Source organism: Phacochoerus africanus, chromosome 11 (assembly GCF_016906955.1).
Source record: "Phacochoerus africanus isolate WHEZ1 chromosome 11, ROS_Pafr_v1, whole genome shotgun sequence".
NCBI lineage: Eukaryota > Metazoa > Chordata > Mammalia > Artiodactyla > Suidae > Phacochoerus > Phacochoerus africanus.
In genome coordinates, this window is record NC_062554.1 from 1,524,229 (window position 1) to 1,543,230 (window position 19,002).

A 19,002-nucleotide genomic window follows, 5' to 3' on the forward strand; every position below is an offset into this window, starting at 1 on the left:
AGAAACTGATAGTTGTTTATATTAAAGCACATGCTAAAAGCTCCACATTTTTACACCCAACCGCATATTTTATGTTTTTGATGTCATATTTTACATCATTGTATGAATCTCTAAAGTGTTCATTGTGATTACATGGTTTTTGTGTTTTAACTCTTGTACTAGCTGTTTTCAAGTAGCCCATCCATTGTCTTTACTTACCTCGCCTTAATTGATGAGATTCTTTTCGTTCATATATTTTATTTCTTCTTACAGACTTTTCTTTTTTGCTTAAAGCAGTCCCTTTAACCCTTCTCATAAAGTTGGTTTAATAATTATTAACATATTTCATATATTTTTTTTCTTTTTAGGGTTGTACTTGTGGCATATGGAGATTCACAGACTCAGGGTCGAATTGGAGCCACAGCTTCAGGCCTACGCCGCAGCCACAGCAATGTTAGATCCAAGCCACATCTATGACCTACACCATAGCTCAAGGCAATGCTGGATCCTTAACCCACTGAGTGAGGCCAGGGGTGGAACCTGCAACCTCATGGTTCCTATTTGGATTCATTTCTGCTGTGCCACAACCGAAACTCCTTATCTATTCTTAAATTCTGAATGATAAACTTGCTGGCTAGAATATGCTTGGATGTAGGTTTTTTCCTTTCAGTACTTAAAAAATATCGTGCCACTCTCTCTGGCCTGCAATGTTTCTGCTAAAAAATCAGCCAATAGCCTCTCTGGGGCTCCCTTGTATGTGACTGTTTTTTTCTCACTATCTTCAGATATTTCTTTTTATCTTTAACTCTTGCCATTGTAATTGCGATATGTCTTGGTGTGGATCTCGTTGGGTTCATCCTGTTTGGCATTTTCTGTGCTTCTTGGACCTGAATATCTTTTTCCCTTTCAGGTTAGAGACAGATTTAGCTATTATTTCATCAAACTTGTTTCTCTGGCCCATTTCCTCTCTCTCCTTGGACACGTATAATGTTCGTCCACCTGATGGTGTCCCACGGATCCCCCTAGATTACGCTCATTAAAATTTCGTTTTTGTTGTTGTTCTGATTTTATGATTTCCACTATTCTGTCTTCCAGGTGGTTTACGTGTTCTTCTGCATCATCTAATCTAAAATTAATTCCTTCTATTGTATTTTTAATTTCAGTTATCGTAGTCTTCAGCTCTCCTCAGTTCTTTTAATATTTTCTAGTTCTTTGTTGAAATTCATACTATGTTCCTCTATTTTTGTCAAGATCAGTGATCTTTCTTACAGCTATTGATTTGAACTCTTTATCAGACAAATTATTTGTATCTATTCTATTAGGTTTTTTTCTGAGGTCTTATCTCATCCTTTCATTGGGAACACTGTTCCTCTGTATTCTCATGTTGTTTTACTTTCACTGCTTGTGTATGAAATTAGTTACAATACTTACCTATCTTTTGAAAGTGTGTGCTTCTTGGGAAGTGTACTTTTGCAGTCTGTATGTGCTCAGTGGCTTAGTAGGAGATCTAGATCTGAAAAGAGCCAGGGCTATGACTTCTTCCAGGGTAGTGAGTTGGGAGCTACCACCTTGGTGGTGTTAGGGCTAGAGACAGAGGAGCTAGGGTCAGAGCCTCATGTGAGCCATGGCTTCTCCTGTGGCGTTATGGTAGCTGCGGCATTGGTGGATGTGGCAGGAGCCAAAGGGGCTAGAGCTGCAGCCTGGACCTAGCTTTAGCTAGTCTTGATGCAGGCGGGCAGTCACAACCTGGGGAGTGAGCAGAGAGGCCACATCTGTGGCCTGGTGCAGACTTCGGGATTGGTGTGTGTGTGCTGAGGGAATCGTGCAGGTTAGCCAGAGCACCAGGCACTTTCTGCCTCTGCACTTGGATTGAGAGCAAGAAAGTCTCTGAAGAGGCTCCCACTGTGGCTCAGAGGGTTAAGAACCTGAAATAGTATCTGTGAGGATGTGGATACAATCCTTGGCCTTGTCAGTGAGTGAAGGATCTGTCACTGCCACAAGCTGTGGTGTAGGTCACAGATGCGGCTTGGCTCTCACGTTGCTGTGGCTGCGGGTAGGCTGACAGCTGCAGCTCCAATCAGTCCTCTAGCCCAGGACCTTCCGCATGCTATGTGTGGCCATAGAAATAAATAATATAAAAATAGGGAATTCCCATCACGGCTCAGCAGTTGTTAAACTCAACTAGTATCCGTGGGGACTCAGATTTGATCCCTGACCTTGATCAGGGACTTATGGATCTGACATTGCCATGAGCTGTGGTGTAGGCTGCAGATGTGGCTCAGATCCTGCCTTGCGGTGGCTGTGGTGGACACCAGTGGCTACAGCTCTGATGGGACCCCTAGCCTGGGAACCTCCATATGCCATGGGTAGGACCCTAAAAATGCTAAAGACAGAAAAAAAAAAGAAAATCTTTGAATGTGATTTCTTGAGGAGAGGCTCAGTTTCCTACAGCCTTCTGGTGAGCCCCACTATTTTTCAAAACCAACCAAAGGTGTTGGGGCTGGGATGGGTTGGGGTGCCCAATGTGAGGCTCGAACTCCTCTCATCCCAGGGAAGATCCCTGAATATGTGATGTTCTCCTGCTCCTCCTCTTCATCTGGGTCGCCCTCTGGGGGTGTGGGTCCCAACCTGGTCTCTTCTCCTCTCTAGTGTGTCGTTCTTTCGCTATGTCCTTGTTTGTGGAAGAGCCATTTCTCTAGTGTGTCGTTCTTTCGCTATGTCCTTGTTTGTGGAAGAGCCATTTCTCTAGCCTTCATGTTCTCAGCTGCTCTTGGAACAACATGAAGTGTTGACATTTTCTCTGCGTGTATTTGCAATTTTGATGTGTTTATGGGAAGAGGCAAGCTCAGGGTCTTCCTAATCTGCTAGTTTGATCCCACTTTCTTCTAGCATTTATATATTTGAAGTTTTGTCCTTAACCTGATATATTAAATCTAACAACCAATATTTAGCTATAACTTATTATATTTTACTTCCAATAATTATCAAATGAAAGTGCACCAACAACTAGATACAAACAATAAACCCTATCATTGGAAAACTGACAAAACTTCAGTGGTGGATTTGAGCCACATCTGTGACCTTTGCCACAGCTCATGGCAATGCTGGATCCCGACCCAGTGTGCAAGGCCAGGGGTCATACCCGCATCCTTATGGATACGAGTTGGATTTGTTTCTGCTGCACCACAGTGGGAACTCCTTAAGAGAATCTTTTTAAAAAATATATTTTTTAACTTACACACACGTATACATTCTTTTTTTTTTCTCTCACATGTATGTGAAACTGGGTCACCAGTAGAAAAAAAATTGCATTGGGGAAATAAAAAAAAAAACTTAAAAAAGAAAAAAAGTATTATTTAATTTAAAAATTTTATGGGAGTATAATTGATTTACAACGTGTGTTACTTTCAGGTGTACAGCAAAGTAACTCTGTTATACACATATATGTATATATCCATTCCTTTTCAGATTATTTTCCCACACAAGTTACCATACAGCACTGAGGAAATTTCCTTGTGCTGTGCAGTAGGTCCTCATTACATGTCTGTTTCATGTGTGGCAGTGTGTATACCTCAATCCCATCCCATGATTTATCCCTCCCCCATCATGTTTTCCCCTTGGTAAACACTTCCGGTTTTGAAATCCTTGAGTCTGTTTCTGTTTTGTAAGTTCTATTGCATCGTTTCTATTAGATTCCACGTGCTAGCGATCTCACATGATATTTGTCTTTCTCTGACTTACTCCACTTAGTATGATAATTTCTGGGTCCATCCATTTTGCTGCAAATGGCATTATTTCATGCTTTTTTAGGGCCAAGTAATATTACATTGTGTATGTGTACCAAAGAGTCTTTACCCAGTCCTCTGCTGATGGACGTTTGGTTGCTTCCGTGTCTCAGCCATCGTCAATAGCATGGCATTGAGCATTGGGGTGCACACATCTTTCTGAATTATGGTTTTCTCTGCATGTGTGCTCAGGAGTGGGGTTGCTGGATCATATAGTAGTTGCATTCTTAGTTTTTTAAGGAACCTCCATAGTAGTTTCACCAGCTTACATTCCCACCAACCCTGAAGGAGAGTGCCTTTTCTCCACTCTGTCTCCAGCATGTATTGTTTGTAGATTTTCTGAAGATGGCCATTTTGACTGGTGTGAGGTGATACCTCATTCTAGTTTTGATTTGTGTTTCTCTGACAATTACTGATGTTGAGTATCTTTTTTCATGTGCTTTTTGGTCGCCTGGAGAATTGATAGAACCTTTAAAGATTAGCTGTAGTTGTGTGAGGTGCAGTGTTCAGAATTCACTTGAGAATGTGGTAATGGCCCCTGGTGCCTGTGATTTCACACTGGAATCTCGAGCATCTTCAGAAATTTGTCCCCAAAGGCACACTATAATGAGATAGCATGTCTGTTACAGTACGACAATGACTTTACATTCGTTACCGTAAGATGAACTCTCGCTTTAAGAAGTAAGATTCTTGTCTTCTGTGGGCTAATCAGTTGTACTGATTTGTAATAACAACTTGAGAACATTTTACTCTCCAAAGTTGTGTTTGCAATCACAAGCCTTAGTGGAGAAACCGGGCAGATGTGATCCAGCCGTCTGTTACCCAGTGACTTTGGCTGAATTAACCCAAGTTTCTATAGGCTAGTTAATGTATAAATATGCGTAATTAAAGTCACCATGATTCCTCGTTTTCCCACCCATGAGACTGGAATCTCACAGGGTCTTTCAATGGTATTTAATCTTGGTCCTCAGCCAACAAGTATTATGCTGTAAAATTCACTAACTTTAAGATACTTTTGGGGCTTAAAATTTGAAAACATCTTGGAAAAACTTCCTTTGCTTATTGTTCTAAAGGCCTAGGCTAACAAGGAACCAGAGAGTTTGGACAAAGTCGATAATCTAAAGCCAGAAGACTTGGAGCTGCGTTTCAACCTGGCGACTTGCTGTGTGGGCATGGACCTGGGTACATTTCTTAACTTTTTAAGGTGGGATTTTATTCAGCTGTATATTGTGTTACGACTGAATTATTTTGTTCTGTATTACTCTAATCTGAAGCCTTACTACATTAGGAAATGATAAGATTTATCTGAATGAATGTAGTTAATTATGTCCTAGATATTAAACATATAACATTTTGCCCAGTGATTATATTATTTCAAACTAATTGAGAAAATAATATTCAGTGGTAAATGAATTTATAATACATTTATAATAGCTGACTTCATTAATAGTCTTAATTTGAAATTACTTTCTATTTGTTCTTTGTCTTAGTAAGAAAATTTTATTTCTCTTTTTAAAACTTGGTCTGATTTTACTGATAGAAATTATAAACTTTGTGATAACCAGGCACATTTCTTATACATTAGCTCTTAGAGTGTAGAAAGGTAATTTGTTATCCACACATTTCCAAGAGATTTGACTTCATCTTAATTATCCTTTAATTTCATTTACAGCATAGTTACTAAAGGAATGGACTGTATTCAAACTACCTGAGATTCACGTCTTCATTCTACCACTTTCCATGTAAACCTAACTAGGTTACATTTCCAAAGTCAGCTTCATCATCTATAAATGAGGTAAGAATACTTAATATTATTTCACGTAAATTAAAATAGAACTGTATACATAAAATTCCTAACCCAAGACAGGTCATTTAGTAAATGTTCAATAAATGTTAGCTATTTCTCAGTTTCCATTACATATTCTAATATAATTAGACCATTCTAATTATTCTCGTAAATCTTATATTTTTAATCTTTAGCTCAAAGGCCACTTTAAGTATGTTTTATAACTTTATAAAGAGCAAAAAACTACACATTTTTTGAAGCAGGTTTTACAGTGTTACTGCTGAAGACAATTTAAAAAATATAGAATGCTCATTATTTATAAATAAGCTTTATACTCTATAAAATAACAGAGATACTTTTTTATTCTAACATAAAAAATTAGTGGAAACCTAGCTTGAATAATTTATTTGTTTGTAATAACTTATATGCATATTAACAAAAAGGAAAGCATCACATTTTAAAACTTCTTTAATTTAATGTGTCATCACAGGTTGATTTTGGCAGCAGCTGCGTCATCTCATGGGTTCCCTGGGGGAGGGGAACCACACTGCAGGGACAGAGTTCATTTCATTGGGCTTAACAAATGACCCAACCCTGCAAACCATCCTCTTCGTGATCATCCTGTGTATCTACCTGGTGACCATATGTGGCAATCTCAGCACAATCATTCTTGTCAGACTCTCTCCTCAGCTCCGTCATCCCATGTATTTTTTCCTGAGCCACTTGGCCTTTGCTGACATGGGCTATTCATCTTCCGTCACACCCAGTATGCTTGTAAATTTCCTGGTGGAAAGAAACACCATCTCCTATCCTGGATGTGCTGTCCAGCTGGGTTCAGGTGCTTTCTTTGGGTCAACGGAGTGTTTCCTTCTGGCTGCCATGGCATATGACCGCTTTGTGGCCATCTGCAACCCACTGCTCTATTCCACGAAGATGTCCACACCAGTCTGTGTTCAGTTACTCCTCGTGTCTTACATGGGTGGTTTTCTCAATGCTTTCTCTTTTACGATTTCCTTCTATTCTTTACTCTTCTGTGGACCAAATCTGGTCAATCACTTTTTCTGTGATTTTGCCCCCTTGCTGGAACTCTCCTGCTCTGATGTCACTGTTCCTGCACTTGTCCCCTCATTCACATCTGGCTCCATCATTGTGGTCACAGTGGTTGTCATAGCCACTTCCTACATCTACATCCTCATCACCGTCCTGAAGATGCCCTCCACTGAGGGGCGCCACAAGGCCTTCTCCACCTGCACCTCCCACCTCACCGCGGTCACTCTGTTCTATGGGACCATCACCTTCATTTACGTGATGCCCAAGTCCAGCTTCTCCACTGACCAGAACAAGGTGGTGTCTGTGTTCTACATGGTGGTGGTCCCCATGCTGAACCCCCTCATCTACAGCCTCCGGAACAAGGAGGTTAAGGGGGCTCTGAAGAGACAGCTGTGTTAAAAACTTTTAACTTCTTGTTCTGTGCATCCATTCTCCTCCCAAGTTGTTTGATCATATTTACGATCATTACTCTGGACTCTTTGGTAGATTGCCTGTCTCCAGTTCACTTCAGTTCTTCTTCCTTCATCTGGAGCACATTCCTTTGCCCCCTCATTCTCAGGTGTGATTTGTGTTTTTATGTCTGTGGTATGTTTGTTGTGTTTATTGACCTTGGAGAGGTGACCCTCTTTAGGAGGCATCCTGTGTTTCCCAGGAGTGTATTCCCCTCTTGCCACCCAAGATCTGTGCTCTAGGGGTTCCCCCGAGAGGGCTGCATGAGTCCTTCTGTTGTGGCGGGCTGATGGGTTGGTCGCCAGGCTCTGCCTTGTGCGGATGATGCTGGCTGCTATTTTGTCAGACCTGGTCACAAGGCCACTGGTTGTGGAACCCTAGGGGCCCCTGGGGGTTGGTGCTGTCTTACAGGTGGGTGGAGGTAGGGTCTCAAAGATGCTGGGGCTGCTGCCCACCCACTGGCAGCTGAAGCCAGATCCTGGGGCTAGCACTGGCTTGCCATCAGGAAGAGCTGGATCTGGGAGTCTGGCTGCAGGGCCGAGGGATCTGGGAGCTCATTTCAGATTTCTGGGAGCTGGGCTTTTCCTGACAAAGTTAGGTATGTGCTCTGGAGTGCCCTGAAGGTTGCATTGGTCTGCTAGTGGGCAGGGCCAGGGTCCAGCTGGTCCCAGGGTGGGGTCTGGTTTGCTGTTGGGGAACTCTGTTTGCAGGTGGGGGGATGGTAGTTTTCCGCTCCTGGTGTCTGCCCCCTTGGTGGCTGAGGCTGGTCTAAAGGCCTGTGCAGGCTTCTGGGTGGGAAGGGCTGGTGCCTGCCCAGTGGTGGGTGGAGCTTGGGTTCTTCTTCTCTGGTGGGCAGGGTCCTGTTTAGGGCCTTGTCTAGAGGCAGCTGTGGGTTCTAAGAGAGGCCTTTAGGCAGCCTGTCTGCTGATGGCTAGGGCTGGGTCCCCACCCACTTGGTTGTTTGGCCTGAGCCATTTCAGGGCTGCACCTGCAGGCCTAAGCCGGCCTAAGGAGTCTCAGTGCTGCACCTGCAGGCTGTTAGGCTAATGAGCTAGGAGATTTTCAAAATGGTGATCGCCAGCCCCGAGAGCATCAGAGCCAGTGTCTACACAGTTGAAGTAGCTCCCAGCAATGGCTGCTGCCACCACCTATGTCCCTGGGTGACCTGCAACCATGCCCACCTTTCCAGGAGACTCTCAAACACCGGCAGGTAGGTCTGGCCCAGGCTCCTATCAAATTCCTGCTTTTGGCCTGGGCCCGGGTGTGTGTGGGCTTTTGTGTGTGTCCTTTGAGAGTGGAGTCTATTTCCCCTGGGGCTGTGGGGGAGTCAGTCCCTCCTGGGCCCTCAAAGCCAAATGCTCTGGGGTCTCATCTCTCAGTGCCAGACTCCTGGGCTGGGGGGCCTGGTGTGGGGCTCAGAACTCTGGCTTCTGTGAGAGAAACTGCAAAAAGATTAGTCTCCATTTTGCGGCTCACCCACCTGAGGCAGTGGGGCCTGATGGCATTGTGAGTCCGCCCTTTCTCCCTATTTTGTTGTGGTTCCTTCTTTATGTCTTTAGCTGTATAAGACTTTTTCTGGGAGGTTCTAGTCTTTTTCATTGATGGCTGTTCTGCAGGAAGTTGTGACCCTGGCGAGCTCAGGGGCCTTTTACTCTGCTGTCTTGGCTGCTCTCTCAAACCTGGCAATGAGCTGTGAAATCACCTCTTTTTGTTTGACGAAGACTGCTTTTCCTTTCCTTTGTGCCTAGTCGAATTTCCTGTGCTTGCAGGAGGTTGTGCACAGAGGCCTCGCACCTGGCACTTCAGACCACGGCTCCTGCTGTGGCCACATCTCAGCTCAGAAGTGCAGGGAAAGCTTGTTTAAAAAATATTTTCTTATTTTCTTTGTAATTTTTTTTAGTATTTGATATAGTGATGGACCATAAAATTAAAAAAAATGGACAAATGGTGTCTGTGCTCAAAATATATTGGTCCATATGTCATTAGCCAATGTAGAGGCTCTTTGTATAGCAGGAGGTAGATTTTCTGATATCAAAGAGTAAATCAGAGGCCCACAGGCCTTTTAATAAATTGAAATTTAATTTTTAAGTAACACAAATTGGCTAACATGAAAAATAACATGCAGAAAATTCTTTAAAATTTTATTCATATCTGTTCAAAAGTTGTACTCTGCCGTACGTTAAGATTGCTGTACCTCCAAGCCTCTAAGACTGTCTTTCGACAGCAGCTTGTCCTGGAGTGAATGTGATCATTACGAGTACGACTGAGGACCCTCTGGGGGGGTGGCCAGGTGGAGCCCGACAGTGAGATTCCTGGAGGTGCTGCTCTGGTCCTGTCCTCTGCGACGATGGGCTTCGGGGTCATAAATGCTCACTTGTGTTCCTGGTGAGTCCCCAGCCTCGTTGTCAGAGGCTTCACAAAAGACCAGGATGAGACGCCCCGATGAGCCCGCTGCCAGTCAGGACAGGCGCCTTCTCTGTGGAAATAAGCGTGGTTCCTGAATCCCTTGGGGCGTGAGCAAACGCGAGTTTTAAGTGCCTTGTTCATGGTCAGACGCACAGCTTGTTAAGAAAACTTGTGGGAACTAGATTGTGTTTCCCTTGTGAAGTTTTAATCTCTGATGACTACCATATTTATTTCTCGTTCCATGTGCCCTATTTAGTGCCTTAGACAAAGCATTTTTGTCTGTTTGATCTCAAACACAAATTGTCTAAAACTAAAGTAATTTTCACCTTCCACTCCCAATTTTCTCCCCTTCAGTGTTCCCTATCCCAGTAAGAGGCACTATCATTCAATTAACATAGTGATTAGAAACCTGAAGGTAATTACTTTTTTCCCTCCACAAACCTGCATTCAATGACAAAATCACGTACCTTCTGAGTCCAGTATTGATCTCCTATATTTCGTTTTTATTGTCAGCACTTTTATTTCCATCTAACACCTTATGCATTTATTTTATAACAGTACTCCTATAATAGCTAATTTTATGTGTCAAATTGGCTAGGCTATGGTGATCCGTCGTTTGGTCAAACATTAGTCTTGATGTTGCTGGGAGGTGTTTTTTTTTTTTTTTTTTACATGTTACTAACATTTAAATCACTAGACTTTGAATCAAGTAAATTACTGTCCATAATGTGGGTGGCCCTTATCCAGTTAGTTGAAAGCCTTAAGAGTGAAAACTTAGGTCCCCTGAAAAAGGATTTTGTCTCCAGGCTGCCCTTGGACCTAAGATTGTGACAACTCTTTACTGGAATTTCCAATATGCTGGATTGCCCTGCGGACTTTGGAATTGCCAGCTTTCATAATTGTGTGAACCAATTCCTTTAAAACAGCAAAAACAACAACAAAAATATCATAATGGTTCAGTTTTTCTGGATTATCCTCGCTAAAAGTACCTTAGGTAGGATTTCCTCTTCCCTCTCTTGCTTGCTTTCATCTCGTTCTCCATACACCAACCATAGCATAAATCTAAAGAGATTGGTTCCTTTGTTAATATTCCCCCGACTTTGAATGAAGGCAGCAATTCTTAGGGTGCCTTACAAAGTCCTGAACGTGGCCTCTGTTTATTCCTATCTCTCTGCACTCTTCTCTCACTTCCCAAACAGTCAAGCGCTGGATATCACTGGTATTCTATTAAAACCTTAAGTATGTCCATATTCTTTGCCGCCTCAGGACACTCTCACATGCAGTACCTGTGTCTGAATTCATTTTTTTCCTCTCTCCGGGGTAACACCTACTTATGCCATAGCTACCAATCTAAACGTTTCTTCCCCTGTTCTTGGACGCCTTCTTCAGGCTTCAGATGAAATTAAGGACACCTCTTATTCCCTGTAGACCCCCTGCATATTTTTTCTAGAATCTCCCTGCACTTGCAGCTACAGATTCATATTTGTTTTTTCCAAAATCCCAGAGGCTTCATACGGATGTCCTCAATGTCTTTCTTTTTCTGTGCGTCTAATTTTTACATAGTTCCTGGAAAACAATAAATATATATTTGATATGTAGGAATTAATGTATGAATGACAAGTTAAAAAATGAGAGGAAAGAGGAGGTTTCTCTTCTAGCATGAACCACTAGCTTGGGTGCCTTTGAATCTGTTGAATGGAGCCCGATGGAAGTGATTGAATGTTTGTGTCCGATCCTGCTACACCTGTGATAGGTTTTGTGCAAACCCATGCTCACCGCGATTACACGACTGCCTTGACGCTGTTTAACTCAGATGGGCAAGCAGCGTCTTAGCCTGGCTTAGCTATGTGATTAACCCCCTGCTGAACAGGGTCTCCTTTAGGCCTTGGCACGGTTGGAGAACTAGAACATGTCAAAGTCAAGTGTCAGAGCAGTAGTAGCAGGAGTCTTACTTAGCAAAGGAGCTACCGTGAGGCTGTTCACTATTTTCCACTATTCCCGTGGTTTACAGGAGCGACCCAGTGAATCCTGAGAATAACCCCAAGAGGTTTTTTTAAATTCGTATTTTACAAGCGATGAAACTGAGGCACATAAAGTTTAAGCAAAATCTTAAGGTCCCAAATATCCTCTTAATACTCTGACTTCCTTAAGGCATGTGCTCTTGGCAGAGGGGCAGAATGAGGGGATTTGAGAATCCTTCACCCCTAGAGGGTCTTGATTTTTCTGTGACATGTTTTCATTCTTGCTAACCCTTTCTCTTCAAAGTAAGTATACAAATTTCTACATTTGGATATGTCACGAAAACTTGTATTGGACCAACTTTGTTTCACAAAATAAATAATAAGCTGGCAAAATATTAAATGTTTGAAGGCATAGACTTCTGGTTTCACTGAAGACATTGCTCCACCCCCCTCGAGTCCTTCATTTATTGCTAAAAACACTCAGAGAGGTAACAACAAGCAAGCAAGCACAGGAAGGCTCTGAAAAAGGCAGAGAAGGGCAGCTCCTAAGGACTTTGGACCTGAGGAAAGCACATCATAGTAAGTCCCTGCATGTTCTTCTTGTTTTTGTATATCCTGTACAGGGCACTGCACAGGCCTCCAACTCAGTATCACCAAGAGACCCAGAAAAAAAAGGCTCTAAGAAAAATTCTATTCCTCCTAGCCAAAGAACTGGGAAAAAGGCAGCCTTAACAGAATAGAAACTCTTTTGTCAATACTTGGCCCTACTCCAGACAAACACCAGTGGAAAAATTGTACCTGTCTCCCACCTCCAGAATTCTTTGGGGCCAAACAGGGAGCTGTTAGTCACGCCACCTACCCTTTGACTTCCCTGCCAAGGTATTGTCACTGGGGTCCAGCACGGAAATGAGCTTCCCTCGTCATCTGGCAGAGATGAGACAATGAGGGAGTACTAGTTGGTACTCTGCTCCCTGTAACCACCCCCCCTTGTGAGTGGGGGCCCAGCGGGTACTTGAGCTTCCATTTGCACCTGCAACAAAGCAGTGTGAACCAGCTATGCACATCCTTCCTCTAGTGGCAGTGGGCCCAGAGCTGACCTTACCTGGAGGAAAGGAGGTTGGTGTCACACTGTAACTGAAAAGGAGACAACAGGGCAGGGTGGGGAGCTGAACTTGCATTCCTTTCATCTTCAAGGAGGCTGGGGGAGTCAGCCTGTTTCTGACAGAGGTGTCAGTAGTTTTCAGCAGGAGTCTGGACACACACACACACACACACACACACACCTGGTAGTTGCAGCGATGGGGACATCTCCTAAAGAAAGACTGAACCTGACCTGGAGTCTCGTAATATAATATCCTGAGTGTCTCCGATACAATAAAAATCACTGTCATACCAAGAACCAGAAAACTCACAACTTCAATGAGAAGAGAGAGGATATGCCCATATCAGGTGGACAATACGTTGAAATTATCTGACAAGGATTTTAAAGCAGACATCAGACAATGTTTCAAGATTCCATCATAAACTTTCTCTACACAAACGAAAAAAAAAATGGAAACTTTCAGCAAAGAAATAGAATTATAAAAAATAATGAAGGGAAATTTCTAGATCTGAAAAATATCATCACTGAAGTTAAAATCTTGCTGGATGGGTACAACAGTAGCATCAAGAGGACAGAGGATAAATTAGAGGACTTAAATAAAGATGAATAGAAATACCTGATCTAAACAAAGAGGAAATTGGAAAAAAAAAAACAGCTACACGGATCTGTGAGGCAATAAAAATGAGCTAACATTCATATATTGGGAGTCCTATAAAAAGAGGAGAAAGAAGGGTTATTGAATAATTATTTAAGGAAATGATGGCTGAAATTTCCCAAATTTGGTGAAAGAGATTTAGGAGGCTGAGAATTCCAAAGAAATCCACATGATTACACATCACGATTAAATTTCTGAAAATTAAAACCAAATATCTTGAAAGCACACAGAAAGGACCCATGACTTAAAGAGAAAAAGCAATATGAAAGAAAACAAATTTATCATCTGAAACCTTGACGAGGGGAAGGGAGATCATAATGTTTTTCAAGTACTAAAAGCAAAAAACTGTCAAACATAAATCTACATCTGGCAAAAATATCCTTCAGAAATGGAGGATAAATAAAAGTATTTCAATTAAAGGAAAGCGATGGGAATTTGTTCCCAACAAAACTACCTTTAGGTAATGGCTAAAGCAGTTCTCTAAAAAGAAAGTAAATGTTAAGGAAAGACTTGGAATTTCAGAAATTAAAAAATACATAGACAAAATAAAAAGGCAATTTAGCAAAAAGACGTGAGATTCAGGTAAAGCAGAGCTGAGAGGGAAATTTGCAGCACTAACTGCTTATATTACTGAAAAGGGATGTCCTAGAAAATATAATATTGAAAGAGAAAAGTGGTAGGAATCACTCTGTTGATAGTGATGCTGTCTATATAGCTGCAGTCATGAGGACACTGCTACTGGTTGAAGAACAGAAGAATAGATCAATGAAGCTGAATAGAAAGTCTAGAGAAAGCCCTACACAAGTATGAGAGTTATTTTGTTAAAAGGTGCAGAAGGAATCCAAGAAAGAAGGAAGGCTTTTCAACAAAGGGTGCCAGGATAATTGGACATCCTTAGAGGGGGAAACCACATATACCTAAGTCATATTTATACAAGAATTTACTCAAAATAGATCATGGAGTTCAATGTAAAATGTAGAACTACAAACTATAAACCTTTAGAAAAAAAATAGAAATATTCGAGATATAGGACTAGTCACAGACTTCAGGAATTGACATTAAAACTACAATCCAAAACCAGAAAGATTCACCCAACTACTATCAAGAAAATTCTATGTTCTGAAAAATGTTTTCATTTTCCTATATGCTCATATGTGTATATGCATACATATTGCATATACACATATTTTAAAATGTTTTTCTTCTTTAAAATTTAATTTTATTGAAGTATAATTGATTTATTGTATTATGTAAATTTCTGCTGTATAGCGAAGTGATTCAGCCATGTACATATTCATTATCATAGAACATTGATTCCTTATGCTGTATGGCAGGTCCCCATTGATCCTCCATCCCATGTATAAAATTATGACGTTGCCATTCCCAAACCCCCAATTTCTCTCTCCCCATACCCTTTCCCTTTGGTAACCATAAACTTGTTTTCAAAATCTGTGAGTCTTTTCTGTTTTGTAAACAAGTTCATTTGTACCATTTTAAAATTCCACTTATAATTGATATTGTATGCTCTTTGTCTTTCTCTGACTTAATTCGTGTAGTATGATAATCTCTAGGTCCATCCACGTTGCTGCAAAGGGCACAATTTCATTCTTTTTTATTGTTGAGTAATATTCCATTGTATATATGTACCATATCTTCTTTATCCATTCCTCTGATGATGGACATTTAAGTTGCTTGTGCTGGGGCCGGGGATAAAAACCATATCACCACAGAGACAAGCTGGATCCTTAACCCACTGCACCACAGCAGGAACTCCTTGGCTATTGTAAATAGACCTGCAATGAACATTGGGGTAAATGTATCTTTTCAAATTATGGTTTTCTCGGTATACATGTCCATGAGTGGGAAATGCTGGATCATTTAGTGTTTTGAGGAATCTCCATACTGTTTACCATAGAGATTTTTACCAATTTACATTTCCACCAACAGCGTAGGAGGGTTCCCTTTTCTCTACACCTTCTCCAGAATATATTGTTTGCAGTCTTTTTGATGATGGCCATTCTGACTGGTATGAGATATTTCATTTTGATTTTTGAGCATCTTTTCATGTGTTTTTCAGCCATATGTATGTCTTCTTGGGAGAAATGTCTATTTAGATCTTATGGCCATTTTTGATTATTTTGTTTGTTTATTTGCTATTGGGCTGCATGAGTTGTTTGTATATTTTGGAAATTAATCACTTGTTGGCCACTTTTTTTGAAAATATTTTTGCCCATTCTGTGGGTTGCATTTTTATTTTATGATTTCCTTTGCTATGAAAAACTTTTAAGTTTAACTAGGTCCCATTTATTTATTTTTGTTTTTATTTTCATTACTTCAGGAGGTGGATCCAAAAGCATACTGCTGTTATTATGTCAAAGAGTATATATATCCTGCCCATGTACTTATCTAGGAATTTTATATCCGGTCTTAAATTTAGGCCTTTAAATCATTTTTGTTTATTTTTGTACATGGTGCGAAGAAATGTTCTAATCTCATTCTTTTACATGTGCTGTCTGGCTTTCCCAGCACCACTTACTGAAGAGGCTATCTTTTTTCCATTGTATATTATTACCTCCTTTGACATAGATTAATTGACTACAGGTGCATGGATTTATTTCTGAGCTTTCTATCCTTTACCACGGATCTATGTTTCTGTTTTTGTACCAGTACCATACAATTTTGTTGACCTTAGCTTTGTAGTATAAAGTCAGGGAGCTTGATGCCTTCAACTCCGTTTTTCTTTCTCAGCATTTCTTTGGCTATTGTGATCTTCTGTGTTTCCATACAAATTTTGGGATTTTTTGTTCTTGTTCTGTGAAAAATGCCATTGGTAATTTGATAGGGATTGTATTGCAGCTGTAGATTGCCTTGGGTAGTATATCTATTTTGAGAATATTGATTTTTTTCAATCCAAGAACATGGTATACCTTTCCATCTGTTCATGTCATCTTTAATTTTTTTTAAATCTGCGTCTTATAGTTTTCAGAGTATAGGTCTTTTTCTCCCTAGGTATGTTTATTCCTTGGTACTTTATTTATTTCTTTATTTATTTTTGATGCGGTGGTAACAGGGATTGTTTCCTTGATTTATCTTTCTAAAATTTAATTGTTTGCATATAGGAATGCAAGGGATTTCTGTATATGACTTTTGTATCCTGCAACTTTACCAAAGAGGTCTAATAGTTTACTGGTAGCATCTTCAGGATTTTTCTATGTATAATGTCATGTCCTCTGCAAACAGGGACAGTTTTACCTCTTTTCCAATTTGGATTCTTTAATTTCATTTTCTTCTCTGATTGCTATGGCTAGAATTTTCAAGACCGTGTTGAATAACAGTGGCAAGTGTGGACCTCCTTGTCTTGTTCCTGATCTTAGTGGAAATGCTCAGCTATTCACCCCCGAGTATGATGTTAGCTGTGAGTTTGTCATACGTGGCCTATATTATGTTGAGGTAGGTTCCCTCTATGCCCACTTTCTAGAGAGTTTTTATCAGAAATGGGTTTTGAATTTTGTCAAAAGATTTTTCAGTGTCTAGTGAGATGATCATATGATTTTTTATTCTTCAATTTGTTAACAGAGTGTATCGCATGGATTGATTGGTGGATATTGAGAATCCTTGCATCCCTGGGATAAATTCCACTTGATCATGGTGTATGTGTACAATCTTTTTAATGCACAGTTGAATTCTATTTGTTAATATTTTGTTAAGGAGTTTTGTGTCTCTGCTTGTCAGCAGTATTGGGCTATAGTTTTTTAATGACATCTTTGTTTTTGGTATCAGGGAGATGGTCGCCTGATAGAATGAACATGGTGGTGTTCCTTTCTCTGCCACTTCTTGGAATAGTTTCAGAAGGATAAGTGTTAACTGAAAAATATTTAAAACTGTATCCTGTTTGCCCTGGAAAAATGGTGATGCCAGGGCATAATCAGGTAAATAGATTACATTTTAATTGCTTGGTACACAAAGTGATTATTTCATTGGAAGTATTCCGCTTTCTCACTTTTATTTTCCAGCAATATGTAGTTTTTAAGGGCTCAGGATTCTTTCATTTACCATCTGAGGGGTGAACTTTCTTATCTAGCACCTTCCTTAGGGCTACCTGCATTTCTTTGTTTCTTAGACTGTAAATGATGGGATTAAGCAGAGGAGTCAGTATTGTGGATGCCACAGCCATCAGCATATCTTCACGGAGGGAGGCCCTGTCCTTGGGCCTCAGATAGACAAAGCCGGCAAATGCATAGTGTATGCACACCACGGTCAGGTGGGAGGAGCAGGTGGAGAAGGCCTTACCCCTCCCCCTGGCAGAAGGCACCTTCATAACTACGGACCCAGTGAAGACGAAGGAAATCATAATTAGGATAAAGCTGCCCCCCAACACAAAGGCGGAGAACACAAACACAGCCACTTCATGGTAGAGAGCATAGTCACAGCAAGGCGCATCACAGGTGAGATGTCACAAAAGAAGTGCTGGATGACGCTGGAGTCACAGAAAGACAGGTTGAATACGACGACGACAAGGCACAGGGAAACCAGGAACCCAACCACCCAGGAGGCCGCCATCAGCTGGAAGCAGACCTTCGGGGTCACCAGGTGGCGTAGCGCAGCGGGTTGCGGATGGCAGTGCAGCGGTCGTAGGACATGGCAGACAGGATGAAGCAGTTGCTGCACGACAAGCCAAAGAAGAACAGCATCTGTGTGGCACACTCTGAGAGAGAAATGGTCTTGCTTTCTGACCGGAGATCCACCAGCAGTCGGGGGATAATTGCCACAGTGGTACAGGTTTCCGAAAAGGACAGCCCTCCGAGCAGAAAGTACAGGGGGGTGTGAAGGTTGTGCGTGCACTTGATGGCCACCACTACAGACGCATTTGCAGCAAGGATGGTGGCGTGGGAGAAGAGAATCACCACAAAGAGGAGAGTCTGCAGGCCTGGGAAACTGGAAAAGCCCCACAGAAGGAAGGTGCCCACGGGGGTGTGATTGCCCATCCTCCTGGCGCAGGTACAGCTCTCCCCCAGAGGGGCGGGTGTTCTTGAGGTCAAGACTCTGAGATGATTTTAAACTATCCTGATGTACTGATGTCAACTAGACTTTAAACGAGGGGGGCTGAGCCCCAGACACCTCTTCACAGGAGAGCCTGGGAAAGGAACGCTAAATACACTTGACTGAAATCAAGTTCAGGAGTCAGAGGGATGAGGAGAACTCTAGTACGAAAATCTGTATAAACGCCATGGAATGGGCCCGCATCTCTTCTTGATTGTATTCACAAAAGCATACTGATCTCTCTCTTTTCCACTCATTGTCTTCATTTAAGCAGGAAATTTGAATAAATTTGCTTTGTTCTCATCGACCGGGTTTTGTAATGCTACATTTTCCAAATGCTCTTTCAGATATAATAGTGGCCTGGTGCTCAGGAGTGCTTCACAAACTATCAACTGAACGAATAAAATAATTCAATCATTTAAATCACTTAAAATGAAGGTAACATTTTTTAAAAATTAGGGGGATCAGTGAGATGTTCCAGAAGAACTTTGACTGTAACGAAATCCTCCTTCCGTCAGTGTTTCCCGTGTGCAGTGGCTCCGAAAGCAATGACGGCGGCAATGACCGGAGCACCGCAGATGAATTTCACATGTTATGACGTCTACGGACGTCCTCTCCGTGGTAATCATTAAAGCTTGGGATTTAAAATAGTTCTCAATACATATCAATAACTTTAAGTTCTTTTTTGTTTTTTATTTTTATTTTATAATGATTTTTATTTTTTCCGTCATAGCTGGTTTACAGGGTTCTGTCAATTTTCTACATTACGGCAAGGTGACCCAGTTACA

The 19,002-nt window shown here is 41.4% G+C and overlaps 2 protein-coding genes across 2 annotated transcripts; one reads left to right on the forward strand and one right to left on the reverse strand.

Moving 5' to 3' along the window:
- Nucleotides 1-6,069: 6,069 nt before the first annotated feature.
- On the forward strand, nucleotides 6,070-6,999 carry LOC125111626 (olfactory receptor 478-like). Its single transcript, XM_047753630.1, has one exon. It carries the CDS (start codon nucleotides 6,070-6,072, stop codon nucleotides 6,997-6,999), a length of 930 nt encoding a protein of 309 aa, XP_047609586.1.
- Nucleotides 7,000-9,301: 2,302 nt separating this feature from the next.
- LOC125111307 (olfactory receptor 10T2-like) lies at nucleotides 9,302-18,159 on the reverse strand. Its single transcript, XM_047753229.1, is given in 4 exon segments — nucleotides 9,302-9,501; nucleotides 17,228-17,605; nucleotides 17,608-17,766; nucleotides 17,769-18,159. Coding segments are annotated over 4 exon segments (1,128 nt in total).
- Nucleotides 18,160-19,002: the final 843 nt, after the last annotated feature.

Coding starts and splice junctions, on each gene's coding strand:
- LOC125111626 (XM_047753630.1), top strand. CDS start 6,070: ATGGGTTCCCTGGGGGAGGGGAACCACACTGCAGGGACAGAGTTCATT.